At 41.0% G+C, this 25,631-nt stretch overlaps 1 protein-coding gene across 5 annotated transcripts in view; it reads right to left on the bottom strand.

The window, feature by feature from the left end:
• The window catches only part of TACC2 (transforming acidic coiled-coil containing protein 2), a 308,717-nt gene that overhangs the window by 196,662 nt on the left and 86,424 nt on the right, over nucleotides 1–25,631 (bottom strand). For 4 of the 5 annotated variants that reach the window (XM_027839765.1, XM_027839767.1, XM_027839762.1 and 1 more), the window contains exons 4-5: nucleotides 19,818–25,229; nucleotides 19,072–19,179 (exon numbers count right to left, since the gene is read on the bottom strand). In XM_027839765.1, coding sequence (XP_027695566.1) covers nucleotides 19,072–19,179; nucleotides 19,818–25,229 — 5,520 coding nt within the window. The remainder of the gene's footprint in view (nucleotides 1–19,071; nucleotides 19,180–19,817; nucleotides 25,230–25,631) is intronic. The other variant, XM_027839766.1, reaches the window with a different exon arrangement.

The following is a 25,631-nucleotide window of genomic DNA, read 5'->3' as shown; positions in this document are numbered from 1 at the left end:
AATTCTCATTTTCCAGCCGACTGTGGTCTCACATGTTTATGCAGTGGCCACTTGGTCATTTGCCCAGACAAATCTCCTCCAGCTCATTATTTTTGAAGAGTCTTATTTTCTATGCCTCTATGTTAGGGTCTTACTACTTCCAGCCCCATCCCCCTGCTTATCATTCGGGTACTTTGAAAAAAAAGGACAGCAGCCCAGGGACTTCCACTCCTGTAGTGGGAGGCAGAGTTTGTCCAATAAAACACAATTAGAGCATGTTACCAAACAGCAAGATTTATTGGTTTTTAAACAAACCCTTGGCACCCTCCCACCACAGGTTTCAGTTTGGGTATCTTTACAGTTATCTATTTTGGGATATTAACCCTGAAGCCCTGATTTTCCTAGGAAGAGAGAATGTATTCTGTATATAGACTGTGTAGTCAATCATCCTTCACAGAACTCCACCACAGTCTGAATATGCAATAAAAATGATGGGAAGGAATAGAATAGAGCTGGTTGCTGAAGCACTGGTTTCCAGGAAGACTTGGGTTTGAAATCTGCTTTTGACTGTTATTAGCTATGTGGCTATGGACAAGTCACTTTGCCTTTTCTTTTCCTCAGTTTCCTCAACTATAAAATGGGATAAAAATATTCACCTTACAGGATTTTAGTGAACACTATATGAAATAATATATGTAAAGCATTTTAGATGCATTACATGATGTGTACTTTGAATACAATGATTAAGGTGATGATACCTCATTATTATCAGACTTCCCTATCAGAAGGACAATTCCTCTAGGGATTGATATAGTCATAAGATCTGACTTGCAAGTTCGAAATATCTAAGGCAAAAGAACAAAGACTGTAATATTTAATGGAAATGAGTGACACTTATTTGGGGTCCATTTGGTCCATAGAAAAGAATGACATTTGTCCCATGAGTCTACTCTTGATAAGAAATTAGATTGGGTTCTGTCAACCTTGTGGTAACTTATGAAACACAGTGATAGCTCTGGACTCACATGGACCAGATTCAACTTTTGTTGATTGTGGGACACAATCTCTTTGGATTGTATTACCCCTTTTCCCCAGATAACAACTGAGTTTCCCATGCCACGTCTCAACTTAGAGTTTCCCCTGGGAACATTAGACTATGGCTCATGGGTTTCCCTAAAAAGGAAGTGAATTCCTATGCAAGCACTCAGTCTAATAAGACATAAACATCGAACAGGTTTTATTTAGCCCAACAGAAAATATAAAAGACCCCTACCCAAACACCAAAATAGCCAAGATGTATCCACTTCCTTCACGTATGGGAGAATCATGGTACCAAATGAATTCTCTCAGGTTTAGGGAGCAGGAGGTTGTTACTGAGAAGTTCCAATGTAGGGAAGTGTCAAAATCATGATATCAACAAGATAAGATTTAAAAAAAAAACAACCACCAGGCAGATAAGTTAAAGCACTAAAAGGATCAGTGGAAGAAGGCACTGCCTGAACCAGAATGTTGTTCAATCATTCCCTCTTATTTGACTCTACCTGACCCCATGGACCACACTGTCCTTGGGGTTGTCTTGACAAAGATATTCTAGTGGTTTGCTATTTCCTTCTCCTGAATCATAATCAGGGTCAAAACTATAAATCCCAAGATGTGAGAAGCAGCATATGATATATGAAGTCCAAGATTCAAGTATCATTAGTTCTATACCAGGAGAGTAACAAGGAGTAGTGTTAGATAAAATTATTGCCATTTGTGGCACTTGATTGGTCTACATACATGTGTGTTTTTACGCTTTGCCATTTGTGGCCAGTCCCTTCTAGTTTCATACGTGCCTGAAATTGGAGTGTCCATAACAGTGGAATGATTCATAAGACCCGCTCTCCCTAGTCAACCTTACGTTTCCTATCTCAGAAACTTAAAGCATGTTATTTTACTAGAAAATGTACAAGTTGAAATGATACACGTCAAATTTGAATTTATTATAGAAATATTTCTATGAGGTCTATTTCCTAGCCAAATTTTTGGTGCCTACTTTTTTTTATAGAAGTGATTATATTTTGGCAAATCCATAATTTCATGGTGTGGAAACTCCCTCCACCAATGCAAATTGAAAACCCCTTTACACCTTCTTATCTTGCACAATATTTATATGTGTCTTTTTGGAAATCCTCCATAAAGGATCCTTTCAATGTGTCAGAAGTGTTTTTCTGGATTATATTTTTATTTTGCAGCCGGGAGGGCGGGAGTGAGGTGGGGTGTGTACCAATATACCAAACTGTTAACTGACATATTGTCTCTTATTCCATGTGGCCATAACCATCATATTTTACCAACTATAAATGATATACCTTTACCTTGTACATGATAAATTTGCTGAAGTGCTTAAAATTCAACACAATAAACATTTATTTAGAATGAACTTTGTCCATGGTACCATACTAGGTGCTAAGCAAAGAAAGATAAAATAAAAAATAATCCCTCAAGGGGCTTACATTCTTCCCACTCTTGATATATGATGTTTTGTCAGATAAATATAATGTAATTTGAGGAGAGAGAGAGAGAGTACCACCAGCTAGAAATAAAAAGGGTAAGCTGAATTTTGCTTTGAAATGAGCTGAGGATTCAAAAGAAGAGAGAGTACATTTCAGACATGCAGGACAATGTCTGCAAAGATACACAGGTGGAAGATGGAATGCTGAGTCCCAGGAGCAGCAAGAAGATTGGTTCAGCTTTAATGGAAACTATGTGAAGGGGAAAAACAGTGAAATGAGTTTGAAAAGGTAGAATGGAGTCTGTCTTGTTTAAATCAGGAGAAATAATAACATGACAGAAATTCTATTTAATTTTGTATCAAAGATTCTGGGGAAGAAGTGGGGCAAAGCAAGGGGAAGAGAGGTCCCCAGGAAACATCCAGCAACCTCCTAGATGTGAGCTAGGAGAGAACCTAGGAAACCCTGAAAAGCATGGTTTTATGTAGAAGGGAAGCCATCCAAGTCTCAGAGATCAGAGGACAGGGGATTCTTCAATCAATCAATCAATCAATCAACATTTATTGAGTGCCTATTATGTTCCAGGCATTGTGCTAAGTACATGGGTAATGGGTATAACTGGCAGACTTTTTTGGTCCAGTGACTGTATGATTATGTGAAAGTCAACAACTGCACATACTCCCACTGACCCTTTAGGCTGTCTTCTTCCCTGCCATGCTCATTCCTGTCTTTACGGCTTATTCAAACTGATCCCCTTACCTGAAGTTCCTGCCTCTCTTCCTTACAAAAAGCCTGCTCAGTTTTCAAAGCCAAGATTAAGTCCAATCTCTTCAAGAAAGCCTTCCCTGATTACCCCAGCCTTCAGAGAGCAACCTTTTCTAAACTTTAGGCAACACAGTCTGTTCCCCATAATTTAGTCCTATCCTGTTCTGTTGTGTCAGTTCACGAGGGCAATCTTTTCACTCCGACTGAACCTAAAGTCCCTGATGGTAAGGGTAGTGACTTCAACTACTTTGTGTCTTTCACCTAAGCATAGAGTAGGAGCTCAGAAATGTTTGTTGAATGATCTATGGGCCCTTTGTAAGGGTTCATTTCAATTCAACAAACATTATTTAGTGGCTATTATGGGCAAGACACGGTGGTACGTGCTACAGAAGGCTCCCATGCTACTGGGGGTAACAGGGATTGAGGGTGGGAGGAGACTCGCACAGATTAAGACACGCAGAGATTAAGTATAATCCTCGTATTATGTGATGGAGGAAAAGGAGAAAGGCAGACAAAATGCTCCAGGAAAACCTGGAAAGTAACTGAAGCTTTACAGAGTGGTCTGGGAAAGCTTTATGGAAAAGGTAGCATTTGGAGAAAGAGAAAAACTTTTAACAGGCAGAGATGAGGAGGGAATACATTCTAGGCAGGAGGGGGCAAACTGTACGAATGCATGGAGGTGGAAGACAGCAGGCCAAGGTCAGGGAACAGCAGTGATTGTTCAGAAGTGTATGAAATAGAATAATCTGAAATACAGCTAGAGAGGTAGGTGGGAGCCAGGTTGTGGAAGGAGTTAAAGAAGGACAAGAATTTAAGAATACCTCAAAGGACCAAACACATTTTTGTGTCAACTGACGCTCTTGGCCCTTCTGGGGTTAATTAAATACCAGACTAAGTAAGGAGTTTCTCTTTAAATCCTGAAAGCAAAAGGGAGCCATAGAAGATTCTTGAGCAGGGGAGTAATTTGGTCAGGCTTGTGCGTTTGGAAGATTGCTTTGACAGCTGTGGGAAGGATGGATGTGAAAGGAGAGAGATTAGAAGAAGGTAAAATACCGGTTAGGAAACTGTAACAAGAGTCTAGGCCAGGAGTCCCCTTCATTTCCAATATATTGACTTCTCCAAACACTATGATTTTTCAGAGTTGCTATGTTAGAAATCAGCTAGTCTAATACTTTTATTTTATGGAAGAGAAATTTGAAATCCCAAGAACTAAGGTGACTTACTTAAGATCATACATCTAACTCCTAGCAGAGTCAAGAGTTAAGAACACAGTCTTCTGACCCTCACCTTAGGGCTTTCCCTTAAACCACACTGGCATACCTCAAGGAATCTTTTATACTGAGGCCCAGCATCTATGCAGTAGCTGATTTAAGTAGACACACACACACACACACACACACACACCCCTTCCAAAGAACAGAAAGAGGCCATTCTCCTGAGACTTTTCTTCCCAAATAACAACCTTTCCAATGGAAAGAGGATTAAGGGGCTCTAAAAGTATCAGTAATCAGATCCTGCAATGTGCACCTAAAAAATCCATGCCTAAGTTACCAAACTCGTTAAAATATTTAATACTGGATTATTTACTATGCCTGGAGAAGAAAAGGTCAAGCCAGGCCCATGGTAAGTTAGGCCACATTTACACAGTAAGCTACTTTTCAAGTTCTTTTCTCACCAATAAGTGAGAAGCACAAAGAAATCGATTTTAAAACCACATCTTTGAGCTTGGCTTTTGTTTAATGAACCACTTAATGCAGAGGCAAATGGGAACATCCTTTATAAGCCTGATCAGAAAGGTGATTTGGAGGACTGTATTTGTCATAAGCCAGTTCTCATAAATGATCATGGTGCCACCCCATCGTGCTGTGCAATATAGTGGAAAGAGCCCTGGATTTGGATTTGGAGAAGCTGGGCTCCAATCCTGGCTCTGCAACACACAACCTATGTGATTCTGAGGCAAGTCCTGATCCTGAGGCCTCAGTTATCTTCTCTGTAAGAGGAAGAGGCTGGATGAGATGATCTCTAAGATTCCATTACATGCCCCAAGGGCAGCTAGGTGGCATAGTGGATAGAGTGTTAGTCCTGGAGTCAGAAAGACTCATCTTCCTGAGTTCAAATCTAGCTATATGACTCGGGACAAGTCATTTCACCCTCTTTGCCTCAGTTTCCTCATCTGTAAAGTGAGCTGGAGAAGGAAATGGCAAACCACTCCAGTATCTTTGCCAAGAAAATCCCAAATGGGGTCATGAAGAGTTGGACATGACTGAAAAACAACTCAACAGCAACAACAACAAAAAAGATTCAATTGCCCTTTGTGCCACTTTCCAGCTTTAAATCTAATTATACTTTGATACTAACAGCCAATACAAGTCAATACAACAACCAAGTAAATCCAACAGATACCAACAGTCCAGTTACCATGTGTGTGACCCTGTGCTACATGCTGAGGATAGACAAAGATGAAATTAGACACAGGTCATGCTTTCAAGAAGCTTACCTTCTAGGTCAAGCAGCGCTATAAAGATAGCTGCCAGCTCTTCCAACAATAACACCCCCCCCTCCAACTGGGGCAGCTAGTGGTGCCATAGCTAGGGCACAAGACTTGGAGTCAAGATGGTCTGAGTTTGAGTGTCTCAGACACCAGCAAACTTCTCCATGCCTCAGTTTCCTCAACTGCAAAATGGTGATAATAATAGCACCTGGTAGGGTTGCAGTGAGGCTCAAGTGAGTTAACTTACATAAAGTCTTTGCAAATCTTAACGCTTAAGATGAATGTTATTATTATTAATCATTATTATTATTATCACTATCATTGTATTCCCTGGGCCCTGAATACTTGGGCAAGTTATTTCATCACTCTCGATTTTAGTTTCCTCATTTGTAAATTGAATCAGTTGAACTGCATGACCTCCAAGGTCCCTTCTGGCTCTAACATTCTATAACTCTGTGAATCTATACCAGATAGTAAACAACAATGCTTAGGCCATTAGAGTGAGTTTCCTGTATATTTATTCCATTCACTCTTTAAGTAGCAAAAAAAAAAAAAAAAATGGGCACCTGTGCCCAAAGTGCTCAAACTTGCAAGGTCCACTGTGGAGGCCACTTTTCTCCTAAGTAATAGTCTATCCCAAAATATTGTTGCTAAAAATAAGGCTGCATCCAAACCTGATGTCAGAGCTTCCGCCGGGTCATGGTAATTAAAGGTTCCAGAAGAGAGGGGGGAGTGATGTGTCCATGTTTAATTTGGATAATTACCACCTTCAATTCTAAATTCCCCCAAGACTTTCAAATGGCTGTTAGATACTCTTCCCCTCCCATGCTGGCTTGCCAGATTTAGTTAGCAGTGTAATTAGACAGGGTCCCTTTAAGTCTAAAAGACTGAGTAGTATAAGATGCTGCTTTCAGATCCCTCACAAACCTGAAGGCCCAGATTATCATGGCATTTCCCCTGGAAGGCAGTATCACCCCTTCTATAAATGTCCAATAGGTACTAAATAAATAGTAAGGATAAAAGTCATTCTCCAATAGAAAAGTAGCCAAAGATGAATATGAATAATTCTTAAAAGAACTGCAAAATATTAAAAGTCACATGAAAGAGTAATCCAAATCATTAATTATAAAAAATACAAATCAAAGCAAACACCTCACATCCCACAAACTGGTAAAGATGGCAAAAGATGGAAACAGTCAATGTTGGAGGAGTTTGGGAGAGACAGGTACACTAATGCATTGTTGGTGGAGTTATGAATTGATACAACCTTCCTGGAAAATTTGGAATTATTCAAATAAAGGGACTAAAATGTCTATAATCTTTGATCCAAAGATTCCACCATTACACTTATACCTCGAGGAGGTCACTGACGAAAATAAGGTCTCTACAATTCCAAAATTTTTAAAGCAGTACATTCTGTGGTAGCAAGGAAGTAAAAACAAAACAGACACCCATCAGCTGGAGAATGGCTAACCAAATGGCGGTCTATGAACATAACTGGATATTATTGTGCTGTAACAAAGGATGAATATGATGAATACAAAGAAATATGGAAAGACGCAGATTGACGAAAAATCAAGAACAATGACTCCAAAAATGTAAACAAACAACAACCACAAAAAAAATTGAAACTGGATACTATGAAATTATAAAGACCAAGCTTAGCTCCAGGAAGAGCTAGCATCCAGGTGTTTTTCAATATGTGAATCAGTTTTAATTAATTTTTTATCTTTTTCTTTCCTTTTAAAATTGTTTGTTATGAGGAATTGCTTTCTGGGGAGCATAAAGGAAAGGACTCAGAGAAATCTAGGCAATATAAAAATACTAACAAAAATATATTTAAAAATCAAGCATTAATTAAAAATGATCTAGTCTCTGAGTGATTTGGGGCTTTGGCAACTCAATCATTCTGGCCCTCAGTGTCTCCATCTATAAAACAAGGGGTTTGAACTAGATGATCTTAAAGGTCCTCTTCAGTTCTGAATCTACGATTCTATGACCTTTGATCCTTTCAAAAGACAAATATATATATATATATATACATGTATATATACATATATACATCAGAGAATATTCTAAAATGAATATTCTTTCAATTACAGATTATAGAAGTTATAATATAGCTACATTTCAAAAAGATCTCTGAGACCTAGAGATAATTTTGCAAAAATGTTACATCTGTTTCTAAGCAAGGCTTTTATTATGATACATACCATTTGTACAGTGCTTTATTTTTCCAAGTACTGTTCTCTATTATCTCATTTTGTTCTCATAACCACCCTGGGGTATACAACAGATATTATTATCTCCATGCTATAGACAATACAACTGAGGAACAGAGAGGTCAATAGGCTTGACCCAGGTCACATAACTGGGTAGTAGAAGAGACAGAACTAGAGGATAGGACTCCTGTTTCAGAGTCCTGACAGGATCTAAATTGAGACTTAATTATCCAATCCTATTATTTAATTTTCAGTAAATGTATGAACAAAACATTTAATCAAGAAACAGCTAAAGATAAGAATTGGCTTATACTTCTACCATAGTATATCTTAAGATTATAGCTCACATTTACATAGCACTTCAATCTATGTTTCTTAGGGCAATGTCCTGAATGACTTAACCCTCTCAGCTCTGCATCTCTCATCTCGAGGTGAATGGCCTTCCTGATCCGTGAGTGTGTCACATGACCCCAGTCATGCTTTACATTTCACCCTGGTCATCTTCTTGACACTCGATACCATGCGTGTGCTGTGATATAACTATCTGATATAAGTAGTACAAATATTACTATACCCCTTGAAATAATGAAGACTAAAGGTCAATGAAGTTAAATTACTTGCCCACCGAAGTATAATTAGGGCAGAACAACCAGAGCTTTATCCCAGGGTATGAACATCCAAGGGAGCCACACTTGATTTTCCATACCTCATGGTGATCCACTGGCCCAATCCATGTTGCATGGTCAATCACACTTCTTTATCGCACCAAGGGCTGCCACCTCAAGACATCATTATCATGATGTACCTCCCCTAGGGCCTGCTTTCCTCTACCCCATACCTTCTGCCCCAATGCCACTTCTTCGATTTCTTTACCTTCTCTAGTTGGGTAATCAAGGACCATCAACCAGGCTGTGGGGCTACAAGCTAGACTCTCTAAGAGGCAGATTATCCCCTCTCCAACACCTATCCTTCCTCTGCCCCTTTTTCTTCCCTGAATTTGCCCTGGGCACAAGAATTCCCAAATACGGCACCACTTGCCTATAGCCACACATGTAATAAACATCAGAGTCAGAATTTGAACCCATGTCTTTCTTTTCCACTATACCTGCCATTCTATTAAAGAGATTATTTAAAATTCATCCTACTCTTGAATATGCCATGAAATTTAAAAAAAAAAAAAACTAAAGAAGACAATGTCTGGAACAATCTGAGAAAATCAGCTGGCTTCAAGGTCTCAGCAGAGTTGCAAAGAAAACGAAGCTAGTATTTTCTCCTTTAGTTTACATAGCTGTAACCATAATCTAATATAAAAACTCACTCTCAAACTGTAAATCATAGTGTTGTAGCTAGTTCTTTTCAATAATGCAGTTGGCAGTGGAAGGGAAAGGGGAAGGAGAAACAAGGGAAAAAAAAGATGGGAAAGAAGAAGAACTAAAAAGCAAGAGAACAAGGTCTCAAAACTATTTTGGAACCAACACTGTACTTTCTCAGCAAATGACAATCTGTCTGTCTCCCCTTTCCCCTCCCCTCACAGATTTTTCTCCATAGATGGTTTAGTCTGGGGCCATGCTAGAGGAAAGTGAACATCAGTGAGCACTCACAGAGCACTAGTAGTTCAAACTGCTCTGTCTAAATTCAGGGACATAATTTCACCACTTTTCCCAAATGAGAAAACTCCCTGTGGTGATAGATTTGGCATGGCCATAATTGGTGAGACAAAGAATCTAGAAGTGTGTTTAGCGAGGTCAGCTCTTCTGGCTCAGAAGTATAAACAAAATTTCCAATTTTAGGCTCCCCAAACAATTACTGTTCTCTTGTTGTATATATACACTGTCAGAAGTGGTCTCTGTGCCAGGTGTTTTTGCTTAACTGTTTTTCTTTGTTATAAGGGAGTGTTCAACCTGGAGGGGTAAAGAAATGACTGTGATGTAAAAAAGAAAAGAAAAGGAAAAGAAAAGAGAAAGGCATCAGTAGAACTTATGTGCTAATCAACGAACCATAGAAGACATTGAAAATAGAGGGAGAAATAGAAACAAGAAGGGGAGGGTAGAAGAAAAGAATGGGAGAAGAGTAAAGAGAGGGTTTCAATGACCTCTTTAAGAACAAATGTGGAGGGGCAGCTAGGTGGCACAGCAGATAGAGCACTGGCCCTTAAGTCAGGAGAACCTGAGTTCAAATTCGACCTCAGACCAAACACTTGACACTTATTAGCTGTGTGACCCTGGGCAAGTCATTTAACCCCAATTGCCTAAAAGAAAAACTGAGATAGAAGAACAATTATGTCACCTAATTTAACTCCCTCATTCCTCTAAAATCCTAGAGTTTTATGTGGTATCATGGGAAACTATGGCTCAACTCCTTTTTCACACAAAGGTATATACATACATTCATTCACTCAACCAGAAATATTTATCTCTTGTAAATACAAGCTGTATGTAAAGGTTATTCTAGATATTAGGCAACAATAAAAGCTTTAGATAAAGAGATGATCCATATCCTCATGGAGCTCACACTGTAGAATGAGGAAAAGCAGAGAAGAGAAATAACGATAATATAGTACATCACATTTCATACGTGCATTAGAGAAATATAAGACAAGTGTGAAGGCAGATTTCAGAAAGTGAAGTTCAAAGCAGAAGGTCATTACTAACTAAGGGTGAGGAAGTGTCGAAGAAGGTCTACATGGAGGATGTAGCTGGGTTGGACTTTAAAAGGGTTCATTACAGAGGGTAATACATCCTATGGATATGAGATATTGGAGTCGACACAGACAATGTTAGTTGGTTTTGCTGAATTGTTTTTTTTTTTCTTTTTCTTCTTTAATCTTTGTTAAAAGGAATGGCTTCATTCTGGAGAACAATTTGGAACTAAGTCCAAAGGGCTATAAAACTGTGCATACCCTTTGATCCAGCAATACCACTGCTAGGGCTATATCCCAAAGACATGAGAGAGAGAGAGAGAGAGAGAGAGAGAGAGACCTATTTGTACAAAAATATTTATAGCAGCTCTTTTCTGTAGCAGTTAAGATTGGAAATTGAAGGGATGGGCATCAATTGGGGAATGGCGAGCTAAGCTGTGGTATAGGATCATAATGGAACATTGTTGTACTATAAGAAATGACAGGGGGCAGCTAGGTGGTGCAGAGGATAAAGCACTGGCCCTGAAGTCAGGAGGACCTGAGTTCAAATCCGGCCTCAGACCAAACACTTGACTCTCACGAGCTGTGTGACCCTGGGCAAGTCACTTAACCCCAACTGCCTAAAAAACCAAAAAAACAAGAAACAAACAGAAATGACAACCAGGATGATTTCAGGAAAACCTGTAAAGACTTTACATAAACTGGTGCAAAGTGCAGAACCAGCAGAATGTTGTACATAGTAACAGCAATATTGTGCAAAGAAAAACTGTGAATGACTGAGTCATTCTCAGCAATATAATGACCTAAGACACTCCCAAAGGACTAATGATGAAGCATTCTATCTGGCTCTGGAGAAAGAACTGATATTGTTTGAACCCAGACTTAAATATGCTGTTTTTCACTTTCTTTCTTTCACTCTTTTTCTTTTATTCGGGTCTTCTTTTATAAAATTACTGATATGCAAATGTTTTACATGATTGTACATGTATAACCTATATCTGATTGCTTACCATCTCAGGGAGGGGGGAGGGGAGAGAAGGAGGGAGGGATAGAATTTGGAATTCAAAACTTTAAAAAAAACCAAATTTTTAAAAATTGTTTAAACATGTAATGGGGGAATAAAATATATATTAAAAAAGTGATGGCTACATGGGTTGGGGCAGGGGAGGGACACATTTAGAAATCAATGTGACAAACCAACCAAAGGCATCAACAGAAGCACAGCTTTTTATGACTCCGTGGACCATATTGTCCATGGGGTTTTCTTGGCAAAGATACTAGAGTGGTTTGCCATTTCCTCCTCCAGTGTATTAAGATAAACAGAGTTTAAATGACTTATCCAGGGTCACACAGCTAGTAAGTATCTGAGGCTGGATTTGAACTCAGGTCCTCCTGACTCCAGGCCCAGTGCTCTATCCATTGAACTATCTAGTTGCCCAAGGATAGATCAGAGGAGGCAACATATAGGGGCAAGAATACCTATTACAGGGCCATGGTAATAGTCTAGGCAGGTGATGATGAGTGTTTATATGAGCATTAAGGCAGTGCAAACAGAAGGCAAGAGAGTCAATACTAAGGATTTTATAGAAATGCAATCAACAGGACCTGGTAAATGATGAATATGAGAGAATAAGAAGAAAGTTAAAACCACTTCCAATATTTTAAATATGACAAGCTGACCAGCATCACAGATAGAAATTATGAAGTTAAGAAGAAGAACAGATTTAAGAGGAAAGATCACAAAACTATAGATATATAATTGTAAGGGACTATACATGCTCTCTATTTTGTCTTGGTTTTGTTTCTGTTTTTGTTAACTTCATTGTTTTATTCTGAACTTAACACCTAAAAATTAGCATTTCCATCTACAAAGGAGGACATAAAAAGAAGATTGTAAATGAAGCTGTGAATTTTTATTTCATATAGTTTGCTTTAAAAAATTCTATGGTAAATTCAACATGTTACTTTTAAATCTGTCCTCCTTATCTGTGCTTCCTTCAGAACTTCCTTGTTTTTTTCTGTACATATAAAAAATTTTCAATGGCTCTATTTTTTTTCTTTGTTTTTGCATCACTATTGCTATTCCCCTTCCTTCCTCAGATTTCTTTCCTCTCATTGGAAAAAAGAAAAACACCTTATAACAAACACAATCAAATCAAACAAATCCACACCAATGGATATATTAAAAAATGTAATCTCTTTCTGTACCTTGAGTCTATCACCGTTCTATCAGGAGGTGGGTAACAGGTTTCATCAGGGGCCCTCTGAATTCATGGCTAATCCTTGCTAAGTGTTGGGAGTGGAAGTGAAATTAAGGACAGTAGTAGAGAAGGAAAAAATTTGAATAGTCTTTATAGGAAATGAGATGAGTGACAGCATAGGGCCAACTGGGATTATGCCAAATGAATTTGAAATGGGGCATGATAATACAAGAGATAACACATAAATATTACCACTTCATGTGGTGCACAAATACAAAACTTCTACATGTGCCTATCCTACTTTGCACTCTTGCAAATTCTTTCAGTCTCAGCTGGGCTTGCGTGGTTATTTAAGAACACAGATAGAGATCATGGAAAAAAAACATCCTATCCGTGACGGATTGTTGATCAAATCATCAGCTTGTCCAAAAAAGGAAGGAGGAGGGAGGGGGACAGAGGAAGGAAGGAGAGAAGGGAGAAGGGAAGGGAGAAAAAAGGAAATCACAAAAGGAAAGGAAGGAGGGAAGGGAGAAAGGAGAAGGAAGATGGGAAGGAGGAGGGAGTGAGGAAGTTAGGAGGGAGGGAGGGAGGGAAGGAAGGAAGGAAGGGAAGGAGGAAAGCAGGAAAGGAGGAGGGAAGGCAGAATGGAAGGGAAGAAGGGAGAGAAGGGGGAAGGGAATAAAGAACAGCCACTATATAAAGAAAAGAGAACCATGGGCAGAATTCAGTTTAAATCTAGAGATTCCTACCTTCTCTACCTGGTAGCCATAACTATGCCATTCAATTTCAGCAATGCATTAAGTGAAGAGAGGATTGCACTAAAGGCAGACCCAGCTCTGCCCTTAATAGTTAGGTGACCATGGGCGTTCACATGACCCAAGTCTCAATTTCCTCATTTTTAAAACAGTGATGCTACTTTCGCTACCAATGTCAGGAGGATGTTGTGAGGATTAATTAACAGAATGAACTAAAGCACTTTTTAAACAACAATAGTTTATTATCACGTCTCTAATGAGTTGTTCTAGCAAAACATGAAGAGGAGTTGCCCAAGATGGGAAGGGAGGGAGAGTTTATTATCGGTCAACATCATTGGAGGGAACTCCCAGGTCAGTGACATCATAGGTCCGTGGAAGTATTTGCGTAATAATGTGAGAATTTTGTTTGTCTCTCAGTTGTGCCCCACCTACCGTCATTAGTACAAATACCACAGCCCTGAATAACACAGGAACACTGGTGCCTCTCTCTCTCTCTCTCACTGCCTAGAGGAGCTCAAAACAACTGTTCAGCTATCTACATGAAGTTACAAGATGGCAGACAAAATCTCATGAGAGTACTGAGTCAGTTTCCTCACGGCAGGATCACATTGTTCCAGAAAGCATTGCACCAATTCTTACAAGCTAGATTACCAGGAAAGGAGACATTTGCCTATGGTTTGTCCATGTAAAACGCTCCATTGGCCAAATTGCCCCGATGGTGATCTCTCAGAGTTCATTTTACTTGCTATGTCTAGTTGGGCTCCTCTTTAATACGGCAGTAGAAGGTGATTGACAAACAGTGGAAACCTGTGGAGTCTTGTGTCTGGGTTTCAATATACTAGCTCCTTTAACATACAAAGGTTGTTGTAATCAGCCCTCTCTACCTCTTGACAGGCAGGCATATATAGTCAATCGTTTCTTCTATAACCCCAAACATGGTCCCTGTATTTCTGACTTCTCCCTAAGTTTCTAAATCCTGGCCTTTCTATGGTGGTGTTCCTATTACATGCCCCACACAGTTTGGGCTCCTCTTAACTCCTGCCTTATCTGGCAAACAGTGTTTGGTTTCTGCTCTTGACAACTCCCTTGGATTTGGCATTTACATTTCCTGCTCTCACTAAATGCTCTCTCATTGCCACCATACTAGAAACCGGTGTCACACAGAACTTCTGCCCCATCCCTCCTGTCCTGTCCCTTCCCCAAGTGACATTATCCACTTCTTCTCATAGATATGCTCAGTACCTTTGTTGATCACTTCCCACTTTGGTTCTGTGAGGGTTTGGGGATAAAGAGAATTAGAGGAGGTCTCTGTCTTTCTAGAGACCTTTAATTCTCCTGTCATAAGACTCTGAGAATACAATGGACTCTCTCTTAGCATCTCAACTCAATAATCCAAACTATTTGTTTGGGATATTAGTTAAATCCTGAGCCTTAAAGATTCTAAACTAAAGGTATAAATGTAGATTTCACAGAATGCACAGATATAAAACATTGGAATTAATAAGCCTAGATCCACACTGAACGTTATCTAGGATAAATTTAAGTGAAAGAAAGTCAGGGAGAGAAAATGCTTTTGAAAAAAGATCTGATAGCCAGGCTTGGTGGTGCATGCCTTATAATCCCTGCTACCAGATGAATAATGCTGGCGAGTTCTGAGCTTCAGTAGGGCTAAGGTTGATTGGGTGTCTGCATTAAATCTGGCAGCAGTATAGTGAGCTCCAAGGAGGGGAGTGGGGGGAGGGGACAGGTTGGACCCAGAGTAGGTCAAAGCTTCTGTGCATGTCAGCAGTGGAATCATCCCTTGAGTAGGTGCTGTACTTCCAGCCTGGGCAAAAGAGGTAAATCCAGTCTTAACAAGAGAAAAAGGGAAGATAAGGAAAAAGAAAAGAAAAGATCTTATAACGTTCAAAAGAATACAGGAAAACATGTGGCAATGCCAATAGCCAAATCACTGAAACATGAATCAGACTAAGGAAGAATAATCATAACTAATATTTACATAGCATTTACTATGTGCCAGGCACTCTGCTAATTGCTGTATAATTATTATTTCATTTGATCCACAACAAACCTGGGAGGTAGATGCTATTATTATCCCCATTTTACATATGAGGAAACTGAGGCAAACAGAGGTTAAGTGACTTGCCTAAGTCTTCCTGACTCCAGGCCTAGTGCTCTATCCACCGTGCCACCTCGCTGCCCAGTGACAACAAAGGGCGCAATACTGCATGTGCTCAGAAAGGACAGTGCCATGAGAATGCTCTTTTCCTTCTCCAGTTTCTCCAAATCCATAACACCTACCTTCATGTACGGAATAAACATCAAGTCCCTTCAATAACCTCTGAAGAACTCTCTATAATAATTCTCCCTGGGAGAAACAAGGCAAAGCTAACCACATTTATCAAGAAAGAAAAACCAAAATTCATTCTCTAACCTAATGGGTTATTTCCTTTCTTGTCAGATATTCACGGTCCATTGTCAAGAAATAAATTATCAATTATCCAGCTGAATAATTCAGGCCCCAAGTCTCACTTTTTCTTCAATTATCAGGACATATGCAAGAATCATGGATCATAGAATCAGAGAGCTAGGGTTAGAAGGTAACTCATAGATCAACTGGTCTAACATGCTCTTTTTACAGATGGGGAAACTGAGGTACAAAGTAGATTAGTAGAGTGCCCAGATCAGGAAGGCCTGAGTTCAAATTCAGCCCCAGACACTTACTAGCTGTGTGACCCTGAGCAAGTCACTTAACCTGTTTGCCTCAGTTTCCTCAACTGTAAAATGAGGATAATAATATCACCTACCTCCCAGGGTTGCTGTGAGGATCAAATGAGATAATATTTGCAAAAAGTGCTTAGCACTGGGCCTGGCACACAGAAGACGCTATGGAGATGCTTGCTCCCTTCCCTTTCCTTAAAAGACTTGCCCATGGTCACACAAACAATAAGCAGCAGAGGCAAAATGTTACCCCATGGTTAAGCTACAGTAATCTACAGTATTTGGGACTAGCAGCCATCATCATTGCCTCATTAAACAATCATTATCCTCAGATCATAAGGGATTTTTAAACAAATACAGGAAAGTTTGTTTATAAAATCAATAGCCATATACAGCGATATATGGTATTTCATTTAATTAAACCCAAACATCATCTTTTCTTAAAGCCTATTACCCTACCTAAGTCTTCCTTTTTTTTTTTTATCAATACCATTATTCTCCCATCTCAAAATTTCAGAGCTGTCCTTGGCTCCTTTCTCTGTCTCTGTCTGTCTCTGTCTCTGTCTGTCTCTGTCTCTCTCTCTTCACATCTAATCAATCACCAAATCTTGCCTATTCTTCTTTCAAAAGATTTCTTACATTCATTCTTTCCTCAGTTTTCTCATCTGTAGACTGGAAAAACTCTGACCCAAATTATCCAATAACCTAAATATGAATTGAAAAATTAGTAATTACAATACTAATTTTATATTCAAACCAATTCCATGATATAAATTCACAGCAAATGAGAACCAAAGATCCACGTTTCCATCGTGTTGCAAAGGAACAGATTATTAGCTCATCCCATCAATTTTTCAGGCTCTCAGCTATTTGTATTCACATGGGACCCAATCTGCTAGTCAGGCAATCCATCTGTTGTCCATCATCACGACCCACCCAGCATCTTTTGTGCATGCACAGTATCTCACATTTGAATGGTACTTTATAGTAGACAAAATTATTTCCTCACAAAAAACCCATAAGGTTATGTGGTGCATGTGCCATTCTCTTCATCATAAAGACTGGGTTAGAGAGGCCAAGTGACTTACCCATTGTCATATAGCCAGAGAGTGAGGGAACCAGACTGGAATTCAGGTCTTCTAATTTCACATCCTAAGCTCCTTTCATTACAACATGATGCCTCCCCATATTTAAATACCTATACCCCCATGCAGGTTCGCACTGCAGGACCCCATGCTTTCCTAAAAAATGGTGAAATTCACAGACTAATGAAAAACCAAGCATCTGCAATATTTATATACATGCATACATATGTATACGTATATATATACATGTATATAATTTGTTGTCATTTTCAGTTGTGTCCACCTCTTTGTAATATCATTTAGGGTTTTCTTGGTAGAGACTGGAGTGGTTTGCCATTTCCTTCTCTAGCTCATTTTAGAGATGAGGAACTGAGGAAAATGGAGTTAAGTGACTTGCCCAGAGTCACACAGCTAGTAAGTGACTGAGGCTAGATTTGAACTCAGGAAGATGAGCTTAATAACAATAATAATATATTCTATATACATATCTATATGTGAAAAAGAAAAACAGCCCTATTCTTATCCTGCTGAGCAAATACTTTCCTCCACCCTAAGTGGGAATGTGATAAAAACATACCATCAAAGGCCCCAGGGAATTTTATGACAAATCAGTAGCAGAAACAAGTGCCAATTGGAGATTAATTTTACATATGTTTATGGAGAATATACATACATCTCACTGGGCACCTGCACACCCAGGCACCAAGTTAATAGAGTTGCTATTGTAGGCCACTGAAGGCAGCTGGCTCTGAAGGCAGAAGTGTTCAGACTTGAAAAACAGGTGATTGTACATTCTTAAAGCATGTGCAAAATATTAATCAAATCGTTTATAAAATGCCAGCAGCTGTTTGGTACAATGCATTTCATTGGCCACAGCTACTAACTTAAAGTCTGATATCTGCCACACATATATTCACACAGAGAACCACAAAAAGAGTCAAAGCCTTAAAAGAATTTCACAGTCTATTCACAAATGTGTCTTAACTTTGCACTGTTCTATTCCCAGTCCAGAAAATCCCAAAGGAAACCACTTTAAAGCAACATCTTTTCAACAATACTAGGTGACCATTCACTTAGAAAAGGTCTACTGGGGGTAGAGGGGTGGGAGGTGGAGTCTTCATGCAGCAGGCAAAAAGAAACACAGTAGGGGTGGGGTGAGGTGAAGGATGATAAAGTCTAGGATTCCATAGATTGGGAGCTGAAAGGGACCTTAGTTTTAAAAATAAAGAAACTGAGGCATGGAGAGATTAATTGACTTATCCAAGGTCAAACTCTTTTTTCTGGCTCCAAGGTCTATACAGATCCATAGGACTTAGACTTGCAAGGAAGATTACGAATTATTCTATCAAGACCTCCTCATTTTAAGAATAAGAAAACTGAGGCCCAGAGAGGGTCTTGGGAGACTAAGAGATGTATGAGCAAGTGGGCTTATGGGTATGGAATGAGGAACTGCACCAATGTTCAGCAAATTTATCTCAAAATTAAAATGGGCTTAAAGGTGAAAGAAACCCCCTTTTCAACATCCTAGGAAATGAATAAAAGAGGTTTTTTGTTCTATTACTGTGTTACTAGTGTAAGTGCTAAAGCATGCAGAGTGGCTATTTCCCTCTTTTTTAAAAAACCCAAAGTCAAGCGACCCATGTTCTTTTCTAGGACATCTAGAATGTTTACATTCATACACAGCACGATGATTCTCCACATAACTAAAATTTGTCACTGTACCTTTCCACTCCATCATCCTTGTTGGACTTGGCTGAACCGGCCGTAACATCTAGAGTATCCTTTTCAGGTACCCAAGTGGGAAGAGAATGATCAGGCTCGGGGCTCTTTCTGAGATGATGGAAGAAAGCAACAAGTGTAATTTGTTAGCTGGTTTTCATCTCTATGTTTCTTTGAATGAACACATGTTTTCCAATGAGAGCTTCGTGCAACAGTTGAACTAAAATGCACGGGGAAAAAATTAAATTCATTCACTCAACAACTCTGAGGGATGTTTGAAGCACATCAGCCTCCCCACCCTCACCCCCCACCCCACCACTGCCCAAAATATACTCTTCCTAAACAAATCCAGAGTAGAAAACAGATGTATCTGAACTCCCATCGGAACCAAACCTGTACTCTATGAATGACTGCTAATCTATGACACTACAATCCACAGGGCATAAAGTAAACAGTTTATATTTTTAAACAGTTTTTAAATTAAACTGAAAGAACTGAAGAAAACATATGATAAATTGGTAATTGTCATGATTCTCCAAATATTTCCCTCCTCAGTTATTTAGGCTCTAAGTCAAAACTGCTGCAATTCAGAGAGGTTAGCAGATGAGAATTTGGGCAATTGGATAAAGGGGATAGAATTCCCTGAAAGCCCACCCATATGCTCTATTGATTTTCCTAGTCAGGTTAATTTCTAATGAATTGTATAAGGGATACGACGATCCCCACAAGAATCAACTGGCCTTAAGTACCTTTCTGTGAGTCTCTCTTCTGACACAACATCTTGGGGTTTCTGGACTTCTCCTTTATCTGGTTCAGGAGGTGAGCAGACAGGTAACTTGTCATCATTGTCAGGTGGTGCAAATTCATGCTTAGAATGTTGGTCAGTCTGTTGGTTCCCAGTCTGGTTCTCTAAACACTGAGAAGCAGCCTTCTCCTCCATCCCCAGAACTGCCTTCAGGGAGCCACGCTGAGCCTCTGGACCTTGACTGGGGTGCTTCATTTGCAGAGCTGAGTCACCACCTGGGCTAAATGACCCTGTCGAAGTACCTGTTTCAGGGCTGCCATTTAAGGGCTGATCCTCAGAGGCCTGAGCTTCTGACTCTACTTCAGTAAAAGAATCTTCACTTTCTGCTCTTGGAGCTTTTTCTATCACCAGGCCAGGTTCTCGTAAGACACCTAACTGGAAGGCCTGCAAACTTAACTCCTGTCTGAAGTAGTCAACCATGGAGTGTGTCAATAGCCCACTGGGGTTTCGTAAATCCAGAACATTTTCTGTTCTTGGGCTCTCCAAAGTTCTTGAGTCATCATGAGCACTGTCGCCACCTTGGGGCCTCTTTTCATTCCTTGGTGTGCTAGCACTGAGCTGCTCATTGCTTCCAGCTGGCAAGACTGGAATGTCCCCAGGTGGAGAGGAAATTTCCTCGACATGCCTGAGTCCTGGGTTGTTGTCCAGTTCCTCGGTCACAATCGAAGCATAGAGCTCATCATCTTTGGGCATCTTTTTGCTGGGGGGTATTTCTTGCTGCTGGCTTCCTGGAGGAGTCAGACCCTCTTGAGATAAAGGCATCTCCGTGTGGACCTGGGAGATAACATAATACTCCTCACCCTTAAAAAGGGTAGCATTTTCCAAAGGTGTCTTCTGCACAGTAATGTCTAAAGGGAGACCTGAAACTAATTCCTGCTTTCCTCCCTGAAGCTTTTGAGGCTCAAATGTAATCCCTGCATATTTCTCACCAGCTGTTTCAGAATTTTCTGTTTTATTTTCTTTTTGTGAGACACCAGATGCAATTCCATCCTTTTCCAAGTTGGTATCTAGCAGGTTCTGTTTCGTGGTGGGAGCGGTTAAGCCTGGTGACTTTTCTATGGCTATACCTTCTTGACAAGTCAACTTGTCTGGGTTTGTTTGGCAGGAGACAGCCTCCAAAGTCAAGTCCTGCTCCTTACCTTTAGTGCCTACCCCTTGTCCCACACGAGTAGTGGAAATCTTGATGTAGTCTCCTCCTTGACCATGATACGAATGCTTCTCTGTGCTCAGCTGCACCAAAGAGTCCTTTCCCACGGGGCTCCATGCAAACCCGTCATTTTCTTGCAGTGTAAACTGTGGACGATCAGTGGTCAAAGCACCAAGGACAGATTTCTCAAATATTTTGCTGATATGTGCCTTGAAATCAGGAAATCCAGCCATCATGCCAGCTTGTCCTAAACCAGAGTTCTCACACTCAGATGTGTCCCTGTGTACCTTGGAGGTATCTGCTGCCTCCTCCTTACTTTTCTCTGCATCCTCTCTTGGGACATCCGCCATTTTCTGAATACTATCCCCAGAACTCCTTGGCTGGGACTTGGAGTTTCTCCCGTTTTGGATCTCTTTGGATTTAATTGCAAATATTTCCTCCCTTGTCTGGGCAGACTTCAACGTGGGTGAGAGGTAATTGGTAAACAAATTTGCAGAGTCCCCGCAGGTGAACATAGGCTCTCCTTCAATATAGGAACTTTCACCAGAAACACTTGGCTCTTTGGTGGAATCAGTCTTTGTCTTGCTATCTTCTGATTTTCTTTCCACAGCACTGTTTATATTGAGGTTAAGACTCTCAGGAGCCACCTTTAATATCTGACTGGATATCCCAGCAGTCGGCAGCTCTGGCTGCTCCCTGTCTGAGACAGTCTGACATGCCGAAGCACTCAAGACATTACTGACAATTCCACCCATTTCACTTTTGAGCCATGAGTCATTCTTGTAGCTGCCAGACTTCTGCCCAGTTTGGCAGGGACTACCTGAGACAAAGGTGGCTTCATTCTCACCACTATCGGGAGCTGGCTCAGCGTCCACCTTAGGACTGCATTCAGTCTGAAGGAAATCCCTGTTATTTGGAGCAGCTTTTCCGAGCTTGTGTGATGCCAGACATGTAGCCAGAATTCCTTGGTGAACATCCTTTCCTCTCTTGGCAGATATACTTTCAAAATTCTGTTTGACATGGTCCTCTTGAGGGCTAATTTTGCTACTGAGTGACAGAGTCTCCTGGTTTGAGGGAGCTAGAAGCTCAGTTTTCTCCTGTGAGCCCACTAGAAGCTGACTGCTATTTGAAGTTTCACCAAGGACCTCCTCTGAGGCATCGGGAGGTATATTGTTGAGTCCGCCAGTTGATGGAGCAGGCTGAATGTCAGTAGCAGCATTAATAGATGGTTGTGTACCTAGATGACAAGGTGAAGCCCCTACCTCATTTGCACTTGCGTTTTCCGTATTACCTAAGCTACTGAGCTGTGCATGCATGTCCGCTGCCTTAGAAAACCCATTTTCTTGGCATGTTTCTTCATGCTGAATATCTGAGATCAAAGCATCCTCCTTCTCTTGCTGGGGCTTGTCAGGCATCTGCCTAGTACAGCAACTTTCTTCTGTTTTGACATTTAAGTTACGTTGAAGAGAAGAGTCTTTTAAATCGACCACAACAGGAGAAGAAATACTGAAGGACCAGTCACTGCTGCATTGTTTCTCTTGGTCCATCACCAGAGGCAACTTTTCTCTTCTTAGTACTGATGAATCCAACTCCTCTGTTGAAGGGCTGTCCAAAGTTTTTTCCTTAGAATCATGTGTACCTGAACTTTGGATACCTGGACTTTCTTCATACTGCATATTTTGGAGCTCTGATATTGGACTTGGTTCCTGTCCACTATAGAGAGGAGGATAGTTCAGGTTTTCCCCGGGTTCTGGGGGTGGTAAGGTTTTTGAGACATCTTCAGTCTTGGCCTTTATCCCTTCAAGACTGTCTGCAGGAATCTCTTTCCTACTTTCAAAGGGAGAGGTGTCATCACTGATGTTGGTTGAGACAGAAAGTTCTGAACGTGAGTGAGATTGCTGGGAACAAATGTCTGCTGATTGTTCAGGATTTCCTAACTGAGTGCTCCTCGTGCTGCTGTTACCTGCAGATGATGCACTTCCCTGCTGACTCTGCACTGGCCCCTGAGCCTCTATTCCACTTTCTTTAGTCAAGGTCTCATTATCAGGATGGTTCTTCACATCTGGGTTGAATTCCTGTCCAACTTCCTCATTTGCAGGAGTACTTAAAGGTCCAACCGTAGGTACCAGCAAGCCCTCAGCATCCTTGCTATAAGACATATTATTTGATTGGTTACTCTGTCCTTTACTTTCAGCCTCCCAGATTTCAGGATTAGCATCACCTCCTGGAGGGACACACATACCAGATTTCCCAGGTTCTGCAACAGGAACAAATTCCATTCTTTCCACTCCTTCGGGACTTTGAAGAGTATCTGGGAGCTCAGGTTGTAGTCCTGTAACCTCTGGAATAGTTTCCCTAGAAGTAGCCTGTCCATCATCTCCATCCTGCTCAACAGGTTGAACATTACTGCTCCCACAGTGCAGAGGCGAGAGCCCACGTGTACCAACAGCATAGATTCCATCAGTCATCTCGTAGGCCAGGGAGCACAAGGCCGAGTTTTCTGACCGACTCTCAGGCCGCTCCAGTTCCATGAGACCCATGTCCTTGGGCACCTGTGCTGAGTCTGACGGGTGAAGCAATCTGGGCTCCAGATTTGTGGGGTTTGCTTCACTCACTCCCTGACTGGATCTACCACTGGAATCAAGTGAGATCTCCTCCTCTGAATGCACAGGTTTTGTGGATGTGGTATCCTCTGCAGCAACTTCCTTTTCTTGAGAGTCATTGCTTTGATTTTCTTCTTTAGTGCCATTTTGATTCGCAGCATCAACAAGTTCCTGGCCTTCATCATTCATCTCCAGCTTTCCCCCCATGCTTTTATTCAACCCACTGGGAAGCATAATGGGGGCTGCTCCTTGTATTCTCTCTGTTTTTCCTTCATTCATGGGAGCTTCTATTTCATCCTTAGATAAATGGACAGAATCTTCTTTAGGGCTCATCTCAGGATGTTTGCTCTCACCCCTTAAATCTAAATTCTCTGGTACCATTCCTATATCTGTCATGGGATACCCTTTTGTGGGGTCTGGAAGAGTCTCAGTAGCCAAGACAACAGGAATCTCTGTGGCCAAACAATTGTGTCTCATTTCAGAAACAGTAACAGCTGGATCTGAAGTATTCTCTGAACCCTTACTGGAAATCAGATATACTTCTTCTCTTTGGGAAAGTACAGATTTAAGCTCATCTCCTTCGGCACTGGGGCCTAGTTTATCAGATAATGTTTCTTGTGTCCCACTCTGAAGGGGGTTTTGAACATCAGTTATGGTGACAGATTCCTTTAAAGGACCTTTGGCCTCTGGATCCGGAACAGAATTCTGGGGCAAATTTGGTAGGGGAAGATTAGTTGCTATTGTCTCCCGATTATATTCCAAAGGAGTGGCATTTGCCTTAGTTTCTTGGGCAACTTCTACAGCCTTAAAATCTTGGCAGTGGGCATTGAGGACTTCAGAATCATCAGCCAAATTCTGAGGTTTCACAAGCACTTTGCCTTCCTCTCCATCTGATGTGCTTGGGGCAGTGTCATTCAGTAACAGGGTCTCCTGTTTCAACAGCAGACCAGCTACCCCATCTGTGTTCTTTTCACCTCTCTGGGTTCCAGCTGGGGCCTCGTGATTTGTTTGCGGGGGCTCTGGATTCTGCTGGGCCTCTTGAGTGGTAACATAATCTCCGGCTTCTCTCCCAGGGGGAGAGGAGCGGCCATGTGGATCACCCTTCCCAGACAGCTGTGCCATCGGTTTTAATGGCTCCAATATCCTTGAATGTATCCTTGGATCCCCTTGTAACACGGTAACATGATCAGAAGAAGAGTCCCTGCTCCCTTCCCTTGGAGCATTCTTTCCATCATCAGCAGAAACAACAGTAGTGACCAGGCTAGTCTCCGCACTGCTGTCTACCGCGGGGGCAAGTCCCGCTTGGGCTTCTTCTGGAGTGTCTGGCACAGGTTCCCCTAAGTTACCATGCAGGATGAGTCCTTCTTCACCGGCCAAGGCCTGATTTGTTTGGATAACATCTTGGCTATGTTCTGCAAAAGGCATGGAGACAGAGATGCTGCTCTCTTGTGTTCCTTCAGTTGAGTGGGATGAGGAGTCAGATGCCACTGTCTTCGGGGCTTCCTGTGGGAGATTTCTCTGTCCAATCACCTCCAAAGACACAGCACATGAACTGGGGTTGGTTGCACCCTCCACTGTGTAGCCGCTGGTGACTCCATGATTGATGCTGCCAACAACGGAAACGTTTCATTGGTTCATTATCATTGAAGACAGAAGAGCACAGCAAACAAAATTCTCCACCCCACCCCAGAAAAGCAACTAAGGTACTGAGTATTGGGGATCATCGCTCCCATGCAGTCAGATTTATTGTGGAGACTAGATGTCGGCATGTTAGTGCTGGAAGGGTCCTTAGTGAGATAGTGTAACCCCTGTACATTTTACAGATGAGGAAACTGAGGAGCAGAGAACCTGCCCAAGGTCACTGAGATTGACTGGGCAAATCCAGGACAGGAACCCAGATCATCTGACTTTGCCACTGTGTGACATTCCCTCTATCTATTAAAAATGCCCTCACCTTTATGAAATACCTAATACAGGAAATCTCAACTGTGTTGTTCTGACACTATCT

This window comes from Vombatus ursinus, unplaced genomic scaffold (assembly GCF_900497805.2).
Source record: "Vombatus ursinus unplaced genomic scaffold, bare-nosed wombat genome assembly UNPS02014833.1, whole genome shotgun sequence".
Lineage (NCBI taxonomy): Eukaryota > Metazoa > Chordata > Mammalia > Diprotodontia > Vombatidae > Vombatus > Vombatus ursinus.
This window is presented reverse-complemented; position numbering and strand designations above follow the sequence as displayed.